Source organism: Siphateles boraxobius, unplaced genomic scaffold (genome assembly GCF_051911475.1).
Source record: "Siphateles boraxobius isolate OS27281-9 unplaced genomic scaffold, OSU_SipBor_1 46, whole genome shotgun sequence".
NCBI classification, from domain to species: domain Eukaryota; kingdom Metazoa; phylum Chordata; class Actinopteri; order Cypriniformes; family Leuciscidae; genus Siphateles; species Siphateles boraxobius.
In genome coordinates, this window is record NW_027509097.1 from 9,027,508 (window position 1) to 9,047,367 (window position 19,860).

Genomic DNA, 19,860 nt, shown 5'->3' on the forward strand with positions numbered 1-19,860 from the left:
CATATTATGTCTGCAGTTAACTAATTTATAGTTATAAACGCAAATAATAATAATTACCATTATTACCATTATTATTATTACATTTGGGCTATGTAGAAGACGCTTTTATCCAAAAAAAAAAGAAGAACAACAAAGCAATTCTTCAAATGTCTCTCACAATACAAGTTAGTAGTTAGTAGTAAGATTATCACAAATAAACACAAGATGTTTACGCATATCCAAGTGTGTGTGCGGAGTGTGGCGCTTGCTGCATGCAGGCACGATCACGTGCATTTTCCTATCAACAGTGGAAACAACTGAAAATACTAGCTATATAATTTCTGGTCATACAAAAAAAAAAAAAAACCATAATTTGCAACTTTTATTTAAACTCACAATAACAAGAAAATGTGCTTTTGTAAATAAAATCAAACTATCAGGCGCACTTTGATGAACTGGAGCGCGTCTCAAATATGAACAAACAAAATATAGCCTACCTATATTGAAATGTCCACTTTTAAACTAAAAAAATCTGATCGAAAGCAAATACCCGTATGAAAGGTGCATTTCTCTCTAAAGGCGCATCCGCTTTACAGCGGAGATGGAGAGGTTTTCAGCCGACAGCGACACTGATTTATAAAACACTAGTTTATTAATAAACAATTAAAATGGGTCAATGTGAAGACACATTTATTATCATATTAACTTATAAAACATCTATAAATCAGTTATGGTTAGAGGCTCTTCTCATTCAGCACTGCGGGAAAAATATAATTTCCAGGTTCTAATTTGGCCTTAGAAATTGTTTCCATATTAATTTGTGAATATTTTAAATGTTTAATAAAGGGGCAAAAAGTCATAAACAAAAATATGAAAATACATTATATATATATATATATATATATTGCGTAGTATTCCGCCATGATGTTTAAATGTGTTTTGATGTCAAAATTGTTTTAGTTTACGTGATTGTGTGCATTTTGATTGGACACATTAATCTTAAACCGCGAAGCTTGTGTACATTTTGATTGGACACATTCTTTCTACCACTCTGCCGGCTGCGGCATTTGTTTTTAAGCGTTGCCATGGAGATAATTTGCCGGTAACTAGCCGGGACAAGTCTGAGTGGGCTACTAGCAACATTTAAATATTAATTAATTAACACAGACATAATTTTATTTTACATTAAAACATGGACGCTATGGAATTATGTCGGACAGAGACGCATTCGGAAGGGCATTTTCAAAAGTGCGAATGACTCATTCATTCTTTTTTTTTTCTTTTGCGCAGGTAATGTTTTGAAAGACGATGTCTTGTAACGTTAGCTTACTGATGTAAATAAATAAAAATGTATACAAAGATGTGATGATGTCCTGATTCACTTTCTTTTTTTTTCTCTTTTTTTTATTGCATAACAAGAACAATATATAACATACACATACGGAGGATCACATAGTATTATATCTATTACATTCATAATAGCATCAAAGAAACAATAGACAGAAAGAAAAAAAAAACTATAAGGGGAAACATTACAAAAAATTCCAAAAAGAAAGGGATTCAAAAATAGTATACATCCGTTTCGCTTTTTTATTTCTTACATCTTTTAGGGAGACTTTCACTTTCCGTAACGGACTGAAGTGCGCGTCCGAGTGAAGACAACACATTTCAGCGCTAGATCGTCTCTTATTTAACAAACGAATGAAACGAATGCTGCTAGTTAACTGGATATGTTTTATTTGTATTGGTACATCCGTGCCGCGAGATGTTTTAAAAGTGTTTCAAAACCGCCCTGTAGGCTAAATGACGCCTAGGCTACTATTTCATATACCGGTAGGCTACATGTTCTACGATATGATATTTTATATTAATATTCTCATAGGAACCTGAGACTCGCGCTTGGGACTGCACGTGCGTATTGGATCGTCTGGCCTGGTGGGACTCCGAATGAAGGTGGAATGGATTTGAGCAGCAGCGTGGAAATCAATGCTGTACCTAAAACGCCCATGCATTCAAATTAACATTGTATGTGTTGTCAGAGGCTTAAAAAAGTTGTGATAATAACAGTGAGTATATAGTGCCACAGTCAGACATAACGCCCCCCATTTGTGCCTGAGCGCCCCCCTCTCAGCTGCCTCGTTCCCAACGCCCCCCGACACGGTCCAAACGCCCCCAAGGGGGCGGTACCGCCCCCGTTGAGAAACGCTAGTTTAGAACGATGCATCCCTTTAAGTCGGCATCTACAAACAATAAGCCTTGTCTAGGCAAACAATGCCGCCAGCTTGATGCGGTTAATGTGGTCCGGCGACACAGACAGGCCCTGAGTGTTCCATGATGATGCAATATAGATCCAAGCGCTGTCACTCCATGGGCCGATGGCTCTGTTGCAGTCCGAAGGGAGAGGCAACTGATTGCTTAGGCCTGTGTCATGAGCACATTTACACCAGTGAATCATTGTTGATCTGCTCCCACACAAGCCTGTGTCCATATGGCCATAAGTAACCACAGAAACCATATTCATCATTGTGCATACTTGTACTGAAACAGCACTTCTCCGCAACGCCAAATGCGAAATCGCATTGTTCTGTTTGTCCCACGGGATCGATTTGATGTGAACGGCAACTCTGATCTTATTTTTCAGGTTGACTGAGCCGTCTGGGTACCTAACAGATGGCCCCATCAACTACAAGTACAAAACAAAGTGCACCTGGCTGATTGAGGGCTAGTAAGTGTTATTCTGTAATCCTCTCTCTTTCTCACCAGAGTTCGACTCGGTTCTGTTGTGCCCACACTTCCCTCTTGCATAACCCACTATTTAAATAGACTTCAGCAGCCCTTAAAAGGGTGTTTTCTTCTGTGTTGGGTTACCAGAAAAGGCTTTGACGAACACATTCCACCTTGCACCCTTCAGACTTGGCAGAAATGAGTCTGCTGTAATATGTTCTCATAATGGATTATGCAGCCAGCAACACATTCTTAAGCATTATGTCATCACCTTTGTTTTGCAGCCCAAACGCAGTCCTGAGGTTACGGTTTAACCATTTTGCGACCGAATGTAGCTGGGACCACATGTACGTCTATGATGGAGACTCTATTTATGCTCCCTTAGTTGCTGTCTTCAGGTGAGTGTGTTTTCTAAAACTGAAAACTGGGTTTTCAGACTTTTTGGTGCCAAGTACCCCCTTCCTAAAATATAATGGCAGCTATGTATGTTCATGCATAAACACCCATTTAAACTGTGTGAGAGAAATATTGAATGTGTTATTATAATGACAACATGTTGTTTTAACAATTACTATAAATAATTTGATTTTATATTGTCACTAAACTAATGGCAATGGCAATTATCAAAATATTAGATGTTTATTTTGTATTAATTTGACGGACGTTCTGGTTTTCTGCACACTATTAATGTTAGATCTACAATATACTGTTCAATTGTATGACTTTTTTATGCATTAAATTGACAGTAATGACCTTTATAATGCTACAAAAAAGATACAATTTTAAGATTAAAATGAATACTTTTCTTTTGAATTGAATTGTTCTGTATTTGTCATTGTTATAAATAAAAACGAAATAACATCAGAGAATTCTACAATATAAGTGCAAACTTTGTACCAGACACAGAGACATACAAAATATTGTCCATGTGAAGAAAATAAAATAAAAACGTTCTATTTATCGATTTCAATTAATCCTGAAATCTCGGTTTTCTCAAAATATTAAGCAGCACTATATTATAATAAGAAATGTTTCTTGAGCACCAAATAAGCATATTATAATGATTTTCGAAGGAATCAGTTGACACTGAAGACTAGAGTAATGCTGAAAATTCGGCTTTCCCATAACAGGAATAAATTACCTTTTAAAAAGATATCATTAAAATTCAAAATACGTTTATTTTTATCTAAATATATCACAGTATTACTCTTTTTTTCCCCCTGTATTTTTGTTACTTTCAAAAACATAAAATCTTACCCAAACTTTTGAACGGTAGTGCATAAACCTGACAATAAAATATTGAAATTTATTTGTAAAACACTTTTCATGATAAATTTCAAAGCACTAGGTATGTTAAGAAATGATTGCATAAAACATATTTAATAAATATTTTAATTCAACATGTTAACTTTGAAAGCTTTCCACATTTTTGGTGGACCCCATAGCACTCCTTTGCACCTCTTTTGAACTCTTTTGGAAGTTGAAAGCCCCATTACTAGAGTCACACAGGAAAATTCCACTTTACTGCATAACAAATGGAATAAGTTACTGCTTTTAAGGAAGATTGAGGGAACATTTCCTAACCAGCTTCTATTTTTTTTGTAATTGTCTGACAGTGGTCTCATTGTCCCCGAACTGAAAGGGAACGAGACCGTCCCTGAAGTGGAGACCAACTCAGGCTACGCACTCCTGCACTTTTTTAGCGACGCTGCCTACAACCTGACGGGATTTGAAATCTTTTACTCGTGAGTATTCAGCCACGCTGGGACAACAGAATTAATGAAAACCTGCTGATTTGGTATAGTGTTCATTTCTCGACACGTAATCACACAGAGGTCTTAATTTGATCACGCCTCTGCTTGTTTTTTTCTCAGTGTAATCACAGATTAGTCCTGTTCAATATACCCTCCCCCATTTTAGGTTTCCCCTTCGTACATCTGTTTACGAACTTCACCCTTGCTTTTTACAACCTTCTTTCTTCATCTCTCCCTCTACAGAATCAACTCATGTCCAAATAACTGCTCTAGCCACGGGAAGTGCACCTCGGGGAACTCGATAGCGAGCCGTGTGTATTGTGAATGCGATAAGTACTGGAAGGGTGAGGCCTGTGACATCCCGTACTGTAGGAATAACTGTGGCAGCCCTGATCACGGCTACTGTGACCTCACCGGGGAAAAGCTGTGCGTGTGCAATGACAGCTGGCAAGGTACTACTCACTTCCACTCTCATTTCCGCTCCTCTCCTGTATTTTACAGGATGCTGTGAAGATCCGAGACCTTTCCAGTTTCATGTTCCCATCAGAGCATTGTGTCTCAGGCAGTTTTTGTTGTTATGTGGGTTGTCTCCCCCTGGTGTTGATTTTTTAATAGTGCATCTGTCACCTCTGCATCACTGCAGCATCCTCATCAGGCTTTTGCCACAATCAATGTCACAACATGTCAGAGCGTGATAGAGCACTGACATCAGGATGCCTACAGGGTTAATTTAATGAGTCTTTCTAGACAACTTCTCACTAAGGAGGAGACACATGAGATGTGAATGTTCATAATAATGACCATGAGAAGCTGCCAGACCTGCTCTGTTTAGGTCATCCGTTCAAAAGAAAAAATATAATGAAATGGAATTTTACCTATCAGGGGTTCCCAAACTTTTTGGTCAACTGAACCCCTTAAGGCCAATTCACACTGCCCCGACAGACACCAACCAATGCAGACAATCACCATATTACAGTACGTCACTTCTCAGACATTTTATAACCTGACAAGCACCAATTCGGCTTGTTGAATTGGCGAAAACAAGCTCCGGACGACAAAACTCTAGGAAGTGTCTGTTGCCGTCTGCCGGCGCAGTACGAATTGGCCTTTAGACATAAAATGTCAGGGGTACTTCAAATAAATATTTTAAGTTAATATTTCAATAATTTAAAGACACTCGCATGTCCATGGTTCTCTGATGTTGGTTAATGGTAACATGACATGCTAATAAACAGATAAAATATATAATATCTTTTTTAGTACATGTTTTATTTTTATTCTTTTATTTGAAGATTATTTATGTATAGGGGGTGATTTTATATAGGGTTTATTGTAGAAATACTACTAATATTAATGATAATGAATTATAAAAATATATAACTGTTGTAAATTACAGTTGTCCTGTGCAGTAAAAAATTGGTAATAATAATTATTTTATTAAATGTTGAAGTTACAATGGGATATAGAGCCATTTTAACTAAGATACCTTCAAAGGAGCTAGCAAAGATGAGCATAACCGATTGCATATGTAGATTGATATCTAAAAGTTTTTTATTTTTCTTCTTCTCACTAACAATAGTGAGAATATAAACAGTACAATAAAATGAACTAGATGGGTTAGCTGAATACATTAAAAGGCCATAGATGTCTGCGCCAGTTCGTACTGCCTTTAACACTTTCTCCGACAAGCGGTTGGAAAGAGGCTTGCTTTTCTGTTTGTTCATGTGACGTTCGGCATAAAGCCTATACTCATTTTTATTTCTTAAATTCTTCACTTTTAAAGCTTTTATTTTGGCAGAATGCTGGTGAAATGCTGTAAACTCCTATCCACAGAAATGTTGGAAATTATGGGAATGTGTAAATAAAGTGAACCTAGCAAACATTTTTTTGCATGTTAAACTCTGCACATACAGAGATTGAATTCATGAGAAGCAGCATTTACTGTGAACCGATCCGCTCTGATGTTGAAAACACTGTAAACGGCATGCGACACGACACAGTGCTGCTCTTCAATCTGAAACACGCAACAGGCTGTATACTTAATTAAATGCTGCCTTTGATTTGAAAATCATGCTATATAGCGATTTCAGTTTTATTTTGAATAATTGTCCACCTATATTTATTTTAATTTAATATTTATTTTAATATACAAGATTTTCAACTCCCTGCAGTTCCCCAGAGGTCCGTGAAGCCCCATTTTGGGAAACTCTGCCTTAGATTATTGTACAAGCGATTTAGCTGTCTCTCTTTTTCTCAGGTCCAGACTGCTCGCTAACAGTACCCTCCACGGAGTCTTACTGGATCATGCCCACAGTGAAGCCTTTTGGAGCATCGCTGGGAAGAGCATCCCATAAGACGGTTGTGCAGGAAAAGGTCATGTGGGTCGTCGGTGGCTACACGTTTAACTACAGCAACTTTCAGATGATTCTAAAGTAAGTGGTAGTTCAGAGCACTGTGTAGGCTTACAGCATAACCCAGTTCATGTTATGCACAAGGCTTATTTGCATATGCGCTTCCATACAATGACAAGAATCCAAAAATAAAACCGCAGTAATTATAATAATACTAATAAATCAACGTGAGGCTGTGGTAGGAGTATAGTTTGATTAAACTGTCAGTTTGAGGGTAAAAGCTGTGAGTGAATATTCTCAGAGGGAACTCTTTGTATAGGGAGCATTAGCGACGATATGGATATGATATTTCAGTCAAAACTCGGACTGTGACTTCTTGTACTAACTACTGGAATAATGGGTAGTTTGTGTAATTCTGAAGCCATCACAGTCTGGAAAATGTTTTTTTCCACTTTAGATATGTAAATGAACTTGTTTTAGGATGTTAACTATTTTTTTTTTGCTTTTCAGTTATAATCTGGAAAGTGGCATCTGGAATACTGTACCCATCAGTAGCGGACCCCTGCCGAGATACGGACACTCCTTGGCACTATATCGGGTAGGGATGGGTACCGAAACCCGGTATTAAACGGGCCCCGGTGCTGAATTATGAAAGACCGCTGTATCGATAAGCTCGGACGTTATCGGTTCTGCTTTCGGTACTGGAGAAATTAAGAAAGTACACATGCTATCTATTATTGCTATAAAGACATTGTTGCAATTTTTATCTTGCCAGCCACTTCTATTTATAATAATATTAAACCATTTGTCTCTGATGCATTTTTGCTAATCGCAGTATAGGAGAGAGAGAGAGAGATCTCACGTCAGAATTTGAGGAAGTGGGGGTGGTGGGGGAAGTGAGGTATGCCGTAAAGCAGCCGAATTTTGTAGTTCTTTTGGTGCTCGGGTTACTACCCGAATCCCGAAGTTACGTAGTGCCAGTAAAAGCGATTCAGACACCGTCATGCTATGGTAGACGTGTCATTCAACCTATTGTAAGTCGATGTACCATCTCAAGGGTCTTGAAAATATATTATGAAGGTTGAAAAACTACATAGTGTTGCTTTAAGTTCTATAAAAATGTTTTATAATTTTTTTCAATATAGCAAAAAGAACCAATAAGAATACTGTTAAAGGGGCTGTAATCTATTGATTCTGAAAAAATCAGCTTTTTCATGACAGGAATAAATAACATTTTAAATTGTATTAAAATAGAAAACATTAATTTTAAAGGTGGGGTTGGTAATTTTTTGTTCTAAAACACTTTTTTGCCAAATTTGTTTAAACTGTCTTTATATACCAATACATACCTAAAATGTAAGTACTCTGAAGCGATTATCTACTCTGTAATAGTGTCTGTAGTCCTCTCAGTGCTGCAATAAACACAGCTCATTATTCCATTCGGACCGAGTGCTCTGATTGACTGGGTGACTGTCACTCTCCCTCGTTGCTATGACTAGAAGCACTGCTGCAACAGGAGCTGCCCACATGCTCGCACTCGGTTGACTCGCTCATTGCGGAAGAGGAGAGGCGCGTCCGACCGCAAGCCACGAAGTCTCACAATTATGGCAGAGAAAGAGCAGTCAAAAAGGTATTTTATTACCTGTGATTCTGACATGATGTCACTCAATCGCACTGCGCTCCTCTCCTCTCTGCACTGGTAAACGCGTTCTCCATTTGGCTCAAGTATTTTGGGGGCGTGGCTTTGGAATGAGCTCAGAAGGAAGGGGGTGTGAGTTTCTCTGTTGGATACTTTCAAAATCCAGCAGTTTTCTGCTAGTTTCTCAGACGTACCTACCCCGCCTTTAAATTGTAATATTTTTTAACAATATTACAGTTTTTACTATATTTTTTAATCACATAGAATTCAGCCTTGCTGAACATCAGAGAGTTCTTTCAAAAACATTTTGAACGGGAGTGTAAATGCTCTTGTTAAGTCTCTGACCACCGGTATAAAGAAAATATACAAAACCGAATTAAACATAATTCAGGATATTGATCACATGCATTAACACATTAATTTTGGCAGCCCTAGCTGAAAGAAATGTATGGGAACTTTACAATATTTACCAGTAGATTAAAATTTTCTTGTAACATATTAAATATTTTTCTTTCAGGATAACATCTATATGTTTGGAGGCAAGTTGGAGATGGGTGCCAGTAACGTAACAGATGAGCTGTGGGTGTTTAACATACCCGTCATGACGTGGTCACAGAAGTTCCCCAGTGTGCCAGCCCATGGGCAGGTCTACGCTGTGGAAGGCCACTCCGCCCATATAGTCGAGCTGGATAACGGCGATGTGGTGATGGTGGTCATCTTCGGCTACTCCTCCATCTACAGCTACATCAGCAATGTTCAGGAGTACAACATCAGTGAGTGACTGACTATGGTGTATTTGATTAGGATTGACAGGTTCTGCAAGTACCCGAAAATTCTGGGTTGTACACAGTGTTATTATAGTGTTCAGTAATATTTTGAAATGGGTTTTATTTTTTATATTTACTGTTTTGCATTTAATTATTTAATTTTAATTTTGTATTTAATTTTAGTTTGTTTAATTTGATGCACATTTGTCATTTTTGTTCGTTTTTTTATTTTAATTTCAGTCCGACCAATTTTAGTACTTCACTTTAAACCTTTTTTATTTCAGTTAGTTGCCATGGCCTAATTTTCTTTTTTTTTGTTTTTAGTTAATAGTCTTAATTTAATTAATTTTCAAATAACTTAGTTTTATTTAACAATAACAACACAGATTGTACATTAAGTTGTTTTTTAAAGACAATATAGGCAACTTTTGAGAGCAATAGTAAAACAAGTATGTCTGCAGGGGTTGAAACGAATTAGATTTTGTTTATTTTACAACAGTGGTCCAGTAGATTAACTGTGGTTCTTTGCAAAGAGCAATGAACAAATAATGTATCCAGAGACTCTGTGTCTCTCAGTCTGAAGCATTTGAATAATCTGTACCTTTTTTAATCATGTTAAACTCTTGGATCAGGGCATAATTTTTATGTTCTTAAGTGATCTTACAAGTGTTGTGAACTTGTACCACAAACCATATTATATTGGGATGAGGTAACTCCTTGTTATTTCACTCATTGTACCGAAACATGCTTACTGTCAAATTTCCGCAGACTGGTTATGGAGAGGCAAAACGTGTTTAACGTTTAAAGAAAGTCCTTGACTTAAAGGTGCACTTTTTAATGTTAAAGTAGGTTATTTTGTTTCTGTGCACAGGGACGAACACTTGGCTGGTGCCAGAGACTAGAGGAGCAATCGCTCAGGGTGGTTATGGCCATAGCAGTGTGTACGACAGCGTTAGCAAGAGCGTGTATGTCCACGGAGGCTACAAATCTCTCCCAGCAAACAAATACGGCCTGGTGGATGATCTTTACCGCTATGAGGTTCAGACCCGCACCTGGTAAGAGTGCACATACATATTCAAGGGAACAACATTTTAGAGGAACAGGCTATAGTTCAGTTAGTTTCAGTTTTGGTGCATCAGTTTGATGTTGTTTGTTGTGTGTCACAGGACGATTCTTAGGGAAAGCGGTTACCCGCGTTACCTGCATTCGTCTGTGCTGCTGGGAGGAACTCTACTCATCTTTGGAGGAAATACCCATAATGACACGTCTCTTAGCAATGGAGCCAAGTGCTTCTCTGCTGACTTTCTCGCCTATGACATTGGTTTGTGCTGGTACTTTGCTACACCTATGACATACACTGCTGTTAAAAAGTTGGAGGTCTGTAAGATTTTTGATGTTTTTGAAGGATGTTTCCTTCTGCTCACCAAAAGGGATGGGTACCAAAACCTGGTATTAAATGAGCCCCGGGGCTAAATAATGAAAGACTGCAGTATAGATAAGCTTTGAAGTTATCGGTTCTGTTGTCGGTACTGGAGAAATTAAGAAAATACAGATACTATTTAAAATTATCGATACTCATCCCTACTCTTAAAGGCTGCGTTTATATGATCAAAAATACAGTAAAAGCTAATATTGTGAAATACTAGCATTACAATATTTCTTTTATATATTTCAATTAGTTTAAAAATGTGGTTTTAAAAAGAAAATCAATTTTCAGCAGTCAATATTGCAGTCTTCAGTTATCATTATTATCAATGTTGAAAACAGTTGTGGTACTTAATATTATTGTGGATTTTTTTCTAGGATTCTTCGATGAATAGAAAGTTAAAAAGAACAACTTTTATTTGAAATATAATTTTTTTGTAATGATGTAAAAGTATTTTATTGTCACTTTTGATCAAATTAGAAGTATTAATGTCTTAAAAAAACGTACTGATCCCATTTTTTTTAATGGCAGTGTACTGTTGTCAGCATTCCCACATGGAAAGCCAAAGAAATATCAGAGAATTAAAAAATTGTGTTGTCCAGGAAAAAATTAATTATAATTAATAAAGTCCATGGAGAATTCTTTTGGGAAAATACATTTTAGTTGTATTTCTATATTCTTAAATATTAATATATTGCATAGTGATTCAGATTTATGAGCAAATCATTCCTAAACTGTTTCTACTTAATGACATGGTTAACCGGTTCACACCACATCAGTCTGAATCGAGCCAGTTTTTTCAACAAAAAAAAGTCATTTACAATAATTTGGTCAAAATTGTTTTATTTTCCATTTTTCATTTTTTATTACAGCGTGTGATGAGTGGAAGGTACTTCCCAAACCAAACTTGCACAGAGACGTGAATCGCTTTGGACATACAGCAGTAACCAGTAATGGGTGAGAAACCAAACACACACACACAGACACATACACACTCTCACAAACGGTTGTTGTCTACTCAACTGTCTTTATCTTCTTCTCTTTCTAGATCCATGTATGTGTTTGGGGGTTTCTCTAGCGTCCTTCTGAATGACGTACTGATCTACAGGCCGCCCAGCTGTGAGGCTTTCCTAGGTCAGGAGCGTTGTGAAGCTGCAGGCCCTGGCGTGCGCTGCGTTTGGAAAGGGGGCCGCTGCGTGTCCTGGGAGCCCAGCTTCACTTACAGTGCTACACCTGCTCCATTCTGCCCTGCCAAAGCTGGTAGGTATCTGGAAGAGGCTTAGAAGCTGCCACCCTCACCTAAAACATTTTCTACCATACCCAAGCCAAGAAATCAGTCTTGTGTGTATTGATCTAAGCCTTTGGGTTTGTCTGCTACATTGTGCACTGGCTGTGTTAATGAGAGAGTAATGGAGGGGGCACAAGCTGTCTGAAGCTGACGCAGAGGACAGTTTCCCACAGCCCTCCTCTGCTCTGCAGGACTGCCAGTCTGTTTGATCTTTTCCACATGTCAGAACACAACCAACCACACAAAACCAGCCAGAATTTAGTCTTTGAGAGTGAGTTTGTGGACCTCCAGCCAATGCAGTATTTGGCTTTGTTTTGTTTGATTTGAAATTTAAACCTGAGGTCTTGAGAAGTGCATGCTGGGATAATCCCTGGTAGTGCTGGCCTTGATTGTGTTGCATGTGTCTCAGTGTTTTCTTCACCTCTGTCTGCCGCTGCTGAATCTCAAGTGCCATGGGAAAAATGTGAACCTGCAGTCGCATGCGATAAAGACTGTGTACTATGAATATGAAATAACGCCAAGATGCTGGAAGCACTCATGTTGTCAGATTTCTGAATGAGTTACACTTACGATCCAGTTTTTTTAATAATCAGTCAAAAATACTTGATAAATCAGTCACTGAAATAAAAGTAAGTGTTGTATCTACTTAAGGTTGAGGAAACTTAAATCAGTGACATAAAAAAAAAAACTATAAATTAAATATTAAAAATTGAAGAAGGCTCTGTGGGTATAAACAGGCTTTCTCACTGCAAAAGCAGAGTTTGTAGTAATCACTGGAATTATGTTTTTGCTGTTGGAGAGACAGCCATTACTTTTAGCCAACAAGGATGCATTAAATCGATCAAATGGGACAGAAATGTTATATAACAATGTAAAAGTCTTTACTGTTTCAACTAATTGTGCAGGAAATTTGCTGAGGTGTCTGTGTGTAAGAGAGAACTTTTTAAGCCCAATGACCGGGAAGCAAATGTTTCTGCAGTGAAGTAAGGACATGGAGACACTCTTAATTATTGAATAAAGGATTGTCAAAGGAGAGAAGTAGAACAGAGGCTTCTTTGATCCTTTACATAATTCCCACTGTCTGAAGTCATGCGATTAGAAGTAAATGGGGAATGGAAGGTGTTTGAAGTGCTAAATGTTTTTCTTCTACTTTGGTTAAAGGTCTGATATGAGAGTTGGCTTTGGAAGAGTTTAGATGACTCTCTCTAGATTAGTGTAATGCCATTTTTTGCACTAAACTCTTCTTTTCTTCATCTCAGTCTTTCTTCTTTGTTTTTTTAATCTGTCTCTGATCTAGCCACGGTGGATGAGAGATGTTACCGCTTCTCAGACTGTACCAGCTGTACCGCCAACACTAATGGATGTCAGTGGTGTGACAGCAAGAAATGCATCTCAGCTCTCAGTAACTGCACTGCTGTAAGTTGGCCTGCAGAGGGCATCAATGCTACACTTCACAACTTTATGTGCTAGTAGTCCTGTGTTTGTTGTAAACTCTTTTGACTTTCTTTTTTACTAGACTGTAAAGAATTTCACCAACTGTCCAATCAGGAATGAGCAGATTTGCAGTAAGATGGCCAACTGCAAGAGCTGCTCTCTCAACCTCAGCTGCCAATGGGATCCTCAGCAGCAGGAATGCCACACCCTTCCTGGTAGGAACGGCAGAGGATGGTGGGAGAGATTTTTTATTTTATTTTGTGAACAGAGACGGATGGTCACTGGGCTTGTCAAGCAATTTTCACACATGATTCACTATTGATTCCAATGGAGTTTGCCATTAATATGCTGCCAAGTTACATGCCAGGACACGATGAGCGTAAAAATACGTAGCATACTTATATTGGGTAAAATAGACACTTTTCAATGAGTTTATTCACACTCATCTGCCATTTTAGATTAATTTTATTAAGTGAGCTTACTACAGTGCATTGTGGGCTTATATATTGGCCAGAAGAAGCTAGCTTTCTTTTTGTAGCAGGCCACTTTCAACCACTTCTGTCCTGATTTATTCGATAGCAGGATCTGTGGGCGGGTAAATGTACAGATCTTTCGATCTAATGGACAAAATAAGATTGCACTTTATATATGAACGTGCCCAGAGACAACGGAAAAGCACACAGGAAGCAGTAACTTTCGTGTATGCTCTGACAGCCGCAAGATCACGCCGAATGCGATAGTGCGTGTTAGAAATCAGGAATGGTGAGAGAACATCGTGCTTGGTACGTTTTTCCTCTTCAAACCAAACTTAGTTCTCCTGCCGACAAATTTTAAATCCCGTCTGGCTAGCGCGCTTCCCATAATGTTTACGTGTTAGGTCAGCAGGCGGAGAGTAGGCAGTCTTTTGTGGCTGTCCGAATACATTCAACCACATGAGCGTTTACACTACGAAAGCAATCTGGTCGAATTCGGTCTTCCACTACCTCTGGAAGTGGTCGAAAGTGGACAAGCTCAAAATGTTTTAAACCCCGCATACACCTGTATTTAGCATCATCCAACACATCTTAATATCAGGCTTTAACAGGGCCTTTGTGTCAGGAGTGCACCTTAAAAGGTTGTCTAGACAGGGAGGTCACTAGTTTTTTGAAACAGAGCCTGTTTTCGGCAGATTTAAATACACCCCTTCCCTTACCTCTTCTATTTTTGTTTCGGAGTTTCATTTTGGTTATACTTGAATGTGTGGGTGTTGTGCTCTTTGTAAATTCTGACCTGAAGAAACTTGACAATCATGATACCTTTTGTCTTCTTTGAATTGTAAATTCAGTGATTCATTCTGATTGGATGATTCTGCTTGGCATTTATCACTATGGAAATTTCTTTAACCGGCCACTTTGCTTGAATTAGCTATTGGCCCTTTTAGAGCTCCAATTGGTTCTAAAGAGTAATTTTCATCATGTTAAGAGCTCTCCTGCTGTCTCTGAAGAGCAGAGATCAAATGAGAAATGGAAAAAATATGAGGCTTGAGATAAAAGCTCCTAATTCCTCAACATCTTATGATCTCTCTGTAGCCCAGCTGTGTGGAGATGGTTGGAGCAATGTTGGGGAGGCCTGTCTTCAGATCAATTCCAGCAGGGAGAGCTATGACAATGCTCAGCACTACTGCAAGAACCTAGAGGGAAACATCGCCTCCCTTACTACAGCCAAGCAGGTGGACTTTGTGCTGGACGAACTGCAGAAGTACCAGCTGAAGGGAAAGGTTTGTGTCTGCTCATATGTACACTGCCATTTAGAAGTTTGGACCTACATTCTCGTTCCTTATTAATATTTTCCACATTCTAGAATGGTAGTAAAGTCATCAGAACTAATACAAATAAAAGTATGTGAATTATGTAGTGACCAACAAATGGCAAGCAAATCAATGCTATCTTATATTTAGCCTCTTCAAAGGAGCCAGCCTTTTCCTAGATTTCAGCTCTCCACACTTTGGTCATCATTCTCTCAACCAACTTCCACCTGGAATGCTTTTAAAACAGTATTTTAGGAGTTCAAATGTATGCTGACCACTTGTTGGATTATTTTCTTTCACTGTGTGATCCAACTCACCCATTTGTTGTATTAAAATGGTAGTTTTGTAAAGAAAATCTACTCGGATGGTAAATATTTCTCATGTGGACGTCTGTAAAAAAATACATTTGTATTGCACCTCAATGATAAAACATGCGGATGGCGATTTATTCACGGTGACGGAACGAGTTTTGTGATCCTATGAATCCGGGAACACGCTGCTGACATGGTTATTCACATGATTGTCTGCTGTAAATAAAATGTCTCATGTTTGGAATAATAAGGAAAATAATATCCTATTTATTATTTGATTAAAAAAATCTGTTTAAAAATAGGAAGATAGACGCACTATAGTTGAAATGGTGTTCCGTCTTGCATTTTATCTCAAAATGATATGTCATTTTAAAAATGTGGAAATTAATGGAAATAAGTTAATGCAGCCTCTTATTTACCTGAAGTAAACAAAGTTGCTTGGTTTATATATATATATACTGTATATATATATCTGTACATACTATTTTAAAATGGTATTTCATATCTGTTGCTGCATGGTTGCATAATGGTCCATTTCAAATCTTTACATACTTTTCTTCTCTTTCTCCTTTTTGTTCTTAACAGCTTCCACTCGCTGAGGTGGAGCGGTGATGAAATATTGTTCTTGTAAATACTTTCCAACATTTCAATAATAAAAGTGTACATCTTTAAAAAACATGAAAATTGCAGCGAAGTGCAACAGTTATGGTATTGGTGCTCAGCAGTGGTCAAAAAAGATTTAAACAGTGAATTTTGAATTGATCTCTTCTTGTAAACTCAGTGATGTGGATTCGGACGGCAGTTAAATTACCACATGACCTTGGTGTTTGTCAAACAACAGTAGGTAATTTGACCAGCGAAACACCAACATTCTGTATTTGGATGGCAATAAAATCACCAACTAGCCCCTGTAAATGTTGAAAATACCTTACGACCCCATGAGAAACCATTACCGTCCGAATAGGGCTATAGACACAATCCAAGTCTTTTATCATTTAGTCTTTAAACATTTTTTTAAGATCATGAGAAACATAAAATTAGTCAAGTGTGTCCAAAATTTTTACTGTTTTTTTCACTATACCATTCAAAAGTTTGGATCAGTTTTTGTAAAAAAAAAGTCTCAAACTCACCAATGCTGCATTTATTTGATCAGAAATACAGTAAAACCATAATATTGTGAAATATTATTACAATTTAACATGGTGATTCTGTGCTTAAGAAGCATTTCTTATTGTTGTTGAAAACAATTGTGCAGTTTAATTGTTCAGAAGAACAGCATTTATTTGAAATGGATTTTTTTTAACATTAAGCAATGATGCCTCAAATTGATCAAAAGGAAAGATTTTATAAACAAAACAAAAAATAAAACTGACCTTAAACTTTTGAATGGTAGTGTATACTCGCATTCTATTAACACAATAGGATTGCTGCATCCTCTCTTCAAAATTAGTTTAATCCCTAATTTTGTTAACTTTTTCTGTGACTCATTGCGTTTGTCTTGCAGAAACTGTCCCCGTGGGTTGGCCTGAGGAAGATCAACGTGTCATACTGGGGCTGGGAGGACATGTCTTCATTCACTAACACCTCTCTGCAGTGGCTGCCCGGTGAGCCCAATGACTCAGGCTTCTGTGCTTACCTGGAAAGAGCTCAGGTGTCTGGCCTCAGGGCCAATCCCTGCACAGCCAACACAGACGGCCTCATCTGTGAGAAACCAGTCGGTGAGTACCGATTCCATTCTCCTATTCCCTTTATTTTTTAGTGAGGGCTTGGAAATGTGCCCATATACATAAGCATTCCCTGTTCAGTAACCTCATACATATTTCCTCTTCTGCAGTGAGCCCGAATCCGAACGCCCGCCCTTGTAAGATGCCCTGCTCACTGCGCACCACCTGTGAGAACTGCACCAGCCAGGCCATGGAGTGCATGTGGTGTGGAAGCACCAAACGCTGTGTGGACTCCAATGCCTATGTCATCTCCTTTCCCTACGGCCAGTGTCTGGAGTGGCAGACAGGAGACTGTTTGTGTGAGTGTCCTTATTTACATATAGTGGCCATCACTACTTATAAATAGCCCCAGCGAGAATCTATGGTATTTTTTTTTAAAATCAGTTTTCAGCACTGACTTTCAGGGGAAAAGGAACTGAACGCTATGAAATGATATTCCGGACATTATTCAAAAGGAATTGCAAATTGTATTTGCAATTGCGTTTTCAATTTGTGGATGCATAAAATGTGACATTAGCCAAAATATATACAAAATGAACCTACAAGTGTTATTAAAATAAATATGTTTTTATTATGCATTTAATTGATCAAAAGTGACTGTAAAGTTATTTATTATGTTACAAAAGATTTCCATTTCAAGTAAATGCTGTACTTTTGAACTTTCTATTCATAAAAGGAAGACAAAAAAACAGTTTTCACAAAATATTAAACAGTACAACTGTTTTCAACATTGATAATAATAAGAAATATGAATATAATAAGAAATACCAAATCAGCATATTAAAAATTATTTCCAAAGGATCACATGACACTGAAGACTGGAGTAATGATGCTGAAAATTCAGCTTTGCTAATACAGAAATTAATTACATTTAAAAAAATTATTAAAATAAATAACAATTATTCTGTTGTTATTATTATTATTATTATTATTATTACTATAACAATTATTATATCTGGTTTTTTTGCTGTATTTCTGCTCAAATAAATGCAAAAAAAAAGTTTTGGTAGAGTATATTTTTAAATAATGAATTTTTAATTGTTTAATAATTAATAGTTAATTTTCTTTTTAGGAATATTTTGGGCTTTGAACTGATGGTGGGAAATGTTATATGTTGGAATGAAACTGTTTTCTCATTAAGCCCTTAGCCTTGTTTGTTGGAAGGGTTTCAGTGTGAGTATTCTCTTCCCAGTGATGAGAAAGTTGCTCTGTGGAGCCTTTCAGAGAAAAATACAACCAATCAGTGCCTGTCAGCAGCCTAAATTGTGTGGGTTCTTCATCTCTATCAGATCTGTTGTTTCATCCCATTAGCTGAACTGCTTGGCCTCTGATCCGCCTGTAATGTGCAATTAGTGTTTCAATTTGTCTGCCTAAGCATTCGCTCTTCCCTCTTGGCTGTTCAAGAATGGATTATTATGGCACATGTCGGCACGCCAAATGATAGAAACTTTAAGGAAAACGTGATGGTGAACGACATTAGGTGGAAATGTTCTGCAGGGAGTATTAAAGTGTTGGTTCACCCAAAAATTAAAATGATGTCATTAAGTACGCCCTCATCTCGGTCCAAACCAGTAAAACTTTCGTTCATCTTTGGAAAACAAATGAAGATCTTGTTAATTAAATCTGAGAGCTTTCTGTCCCTCTATTGACAGTCTACGCAACTACCACTTTCAAGCCCCAGAAAGTTAGTAAAGACATCATAAAAGTAATCCATGTGACTCCAGTGATTTAACCTCAATTTTATCAGTACTTTGTTTGAGCAAACACCCCTGCCCCCCCTCCCATAATGTACCCCTTTATTTACAAAATATTAATCTTCAACGCGTACTCATGTCAACACAACACTCGTGTGCAAATGCAAAGTTTGAAAAGTTTGCAGTGCATTTATTTAGTTCACAGCTCTGTATATCCTGTGTAATGCCAAGTTATGTTTGTCCTTCAGACTTGAGGCTTTAAGTGCTCATAATGTCTTATTTCACCCTGGCTATAAGATGGTGAGGTAAGGTACAGTCTCCTTACTGTAGTGTGTTTTTATGACAGGCTTAGACTTACTGATAGAACTTCCATTATGTTCAGTCTGATGGAAAATGAATTAAAAGCTCTCTCCGGGAGAAAGAGGTGGTACTAGTCTGCAAATCTGTCTGGTTGAGGAAACCTTTTTGTCACCAAAATGTATCGCTCCGTCCAAGTGATGGTTACTTAACGTTTCAACTGCTCCACCATAAGCCCCTGGCCTGTGTCAGTGCCATTTTAAAGATCTATTTCTGCTTCATGTTTTTCTTTTTCTCTTCAGGGTGCTTTGTCTCTGTCAGTGCATGCCTGGATGAGTTTGACTCATGCTTGTGAAGGTGTACATATTTGCGCGATGATGATTTGGATGTGGGGAGCTTGTGTGTTTCGACCCTATATTGTATCAGTCTGATATATTCGCTCTTAAATCTGGCGGCTGCTGCCACTGTTCTGATGCGCTGAAGGGCATTTGTTATAGTCGGTTTGTACCATGTCCCTGTCACACTGCCGGATAATATACTTGACTATTTGTCCCACATCTCTCTTGTTTCTCTGTCTCTCTCCACAATTGCCAGCGACACTTCAAATGTAACAATTTGTGACACTTACACTTCAAATAAATTTTTTCCAAAGTGTTGGTTTTTCTAATGGTTTTCATAAGTTATGT

The 19,860-nt window shown here is 37.8% G+C and overlaps 1 protein-coding gene across 1 annotated transcript in view; it reads left to right on the plus strand.

The window, feature by feature from the left end:
• The window catches only part of atrnl1b (attractin-like 1b), a 110,953-nt gene that overhangs the window by 14,342 nt on the left and 76,751 nt on the right, over positions 1-19,860 (plus strand). The window contains exons 2-17 of the mRNA XM_077200663.1: positions 2,621-2,704; positions 2,988-3,101; positions 4,320-4,448; positions 4,701-4,909; positions 6,715-6,889; positions 7,319-7,406; positions 8,965-9,220; positions 10,086-10,269; positions 10,381-10,535; positions 11,513-11,597; positions 11,689-11,900; positions 13,226-13,344; positions 13,445-13,577; positions 14,931-15,118; positions 16,964-17,177; positions 17,294-17,482. Of these exons, the coding sequence (XP_077056778.1) occupies positions 2,621-2,704; positions 2,988-3,101; positions 4,320-4,448; positions 4,701-4,909; positions 6,715-6,889; positions 7,319-7,406; positions 8,965-9,220; positions 10,086-10,269; positions 10,381-10,535; positions 11,513-11,597; positions 11,689-11,900; positions 13,226-13,344; positions 13,445-13,577; positions 14,931-15,118; positions 16,964-17,177; positions 17,294-17,482 (2,534 nt within the window). The remainder of the gene's footprint in view (positions 1-2,620; positions 2,705-2,987; positions 3,102-4,319; positions 4,449-4,700; positions 4,910-6,714; positions 6,890-7,318; positions 7,407-8,964; positions 9,221-10,085; positions 10,270-10,380; positions 10,536-11,512; positions 11,598-11,688; positions 11,901-13,225; positions 13,345-13,444; positions 13,578-14,930; positions 15,119-16,963; positions 17,178-17,293; positions 17,483-19,860) is intronic.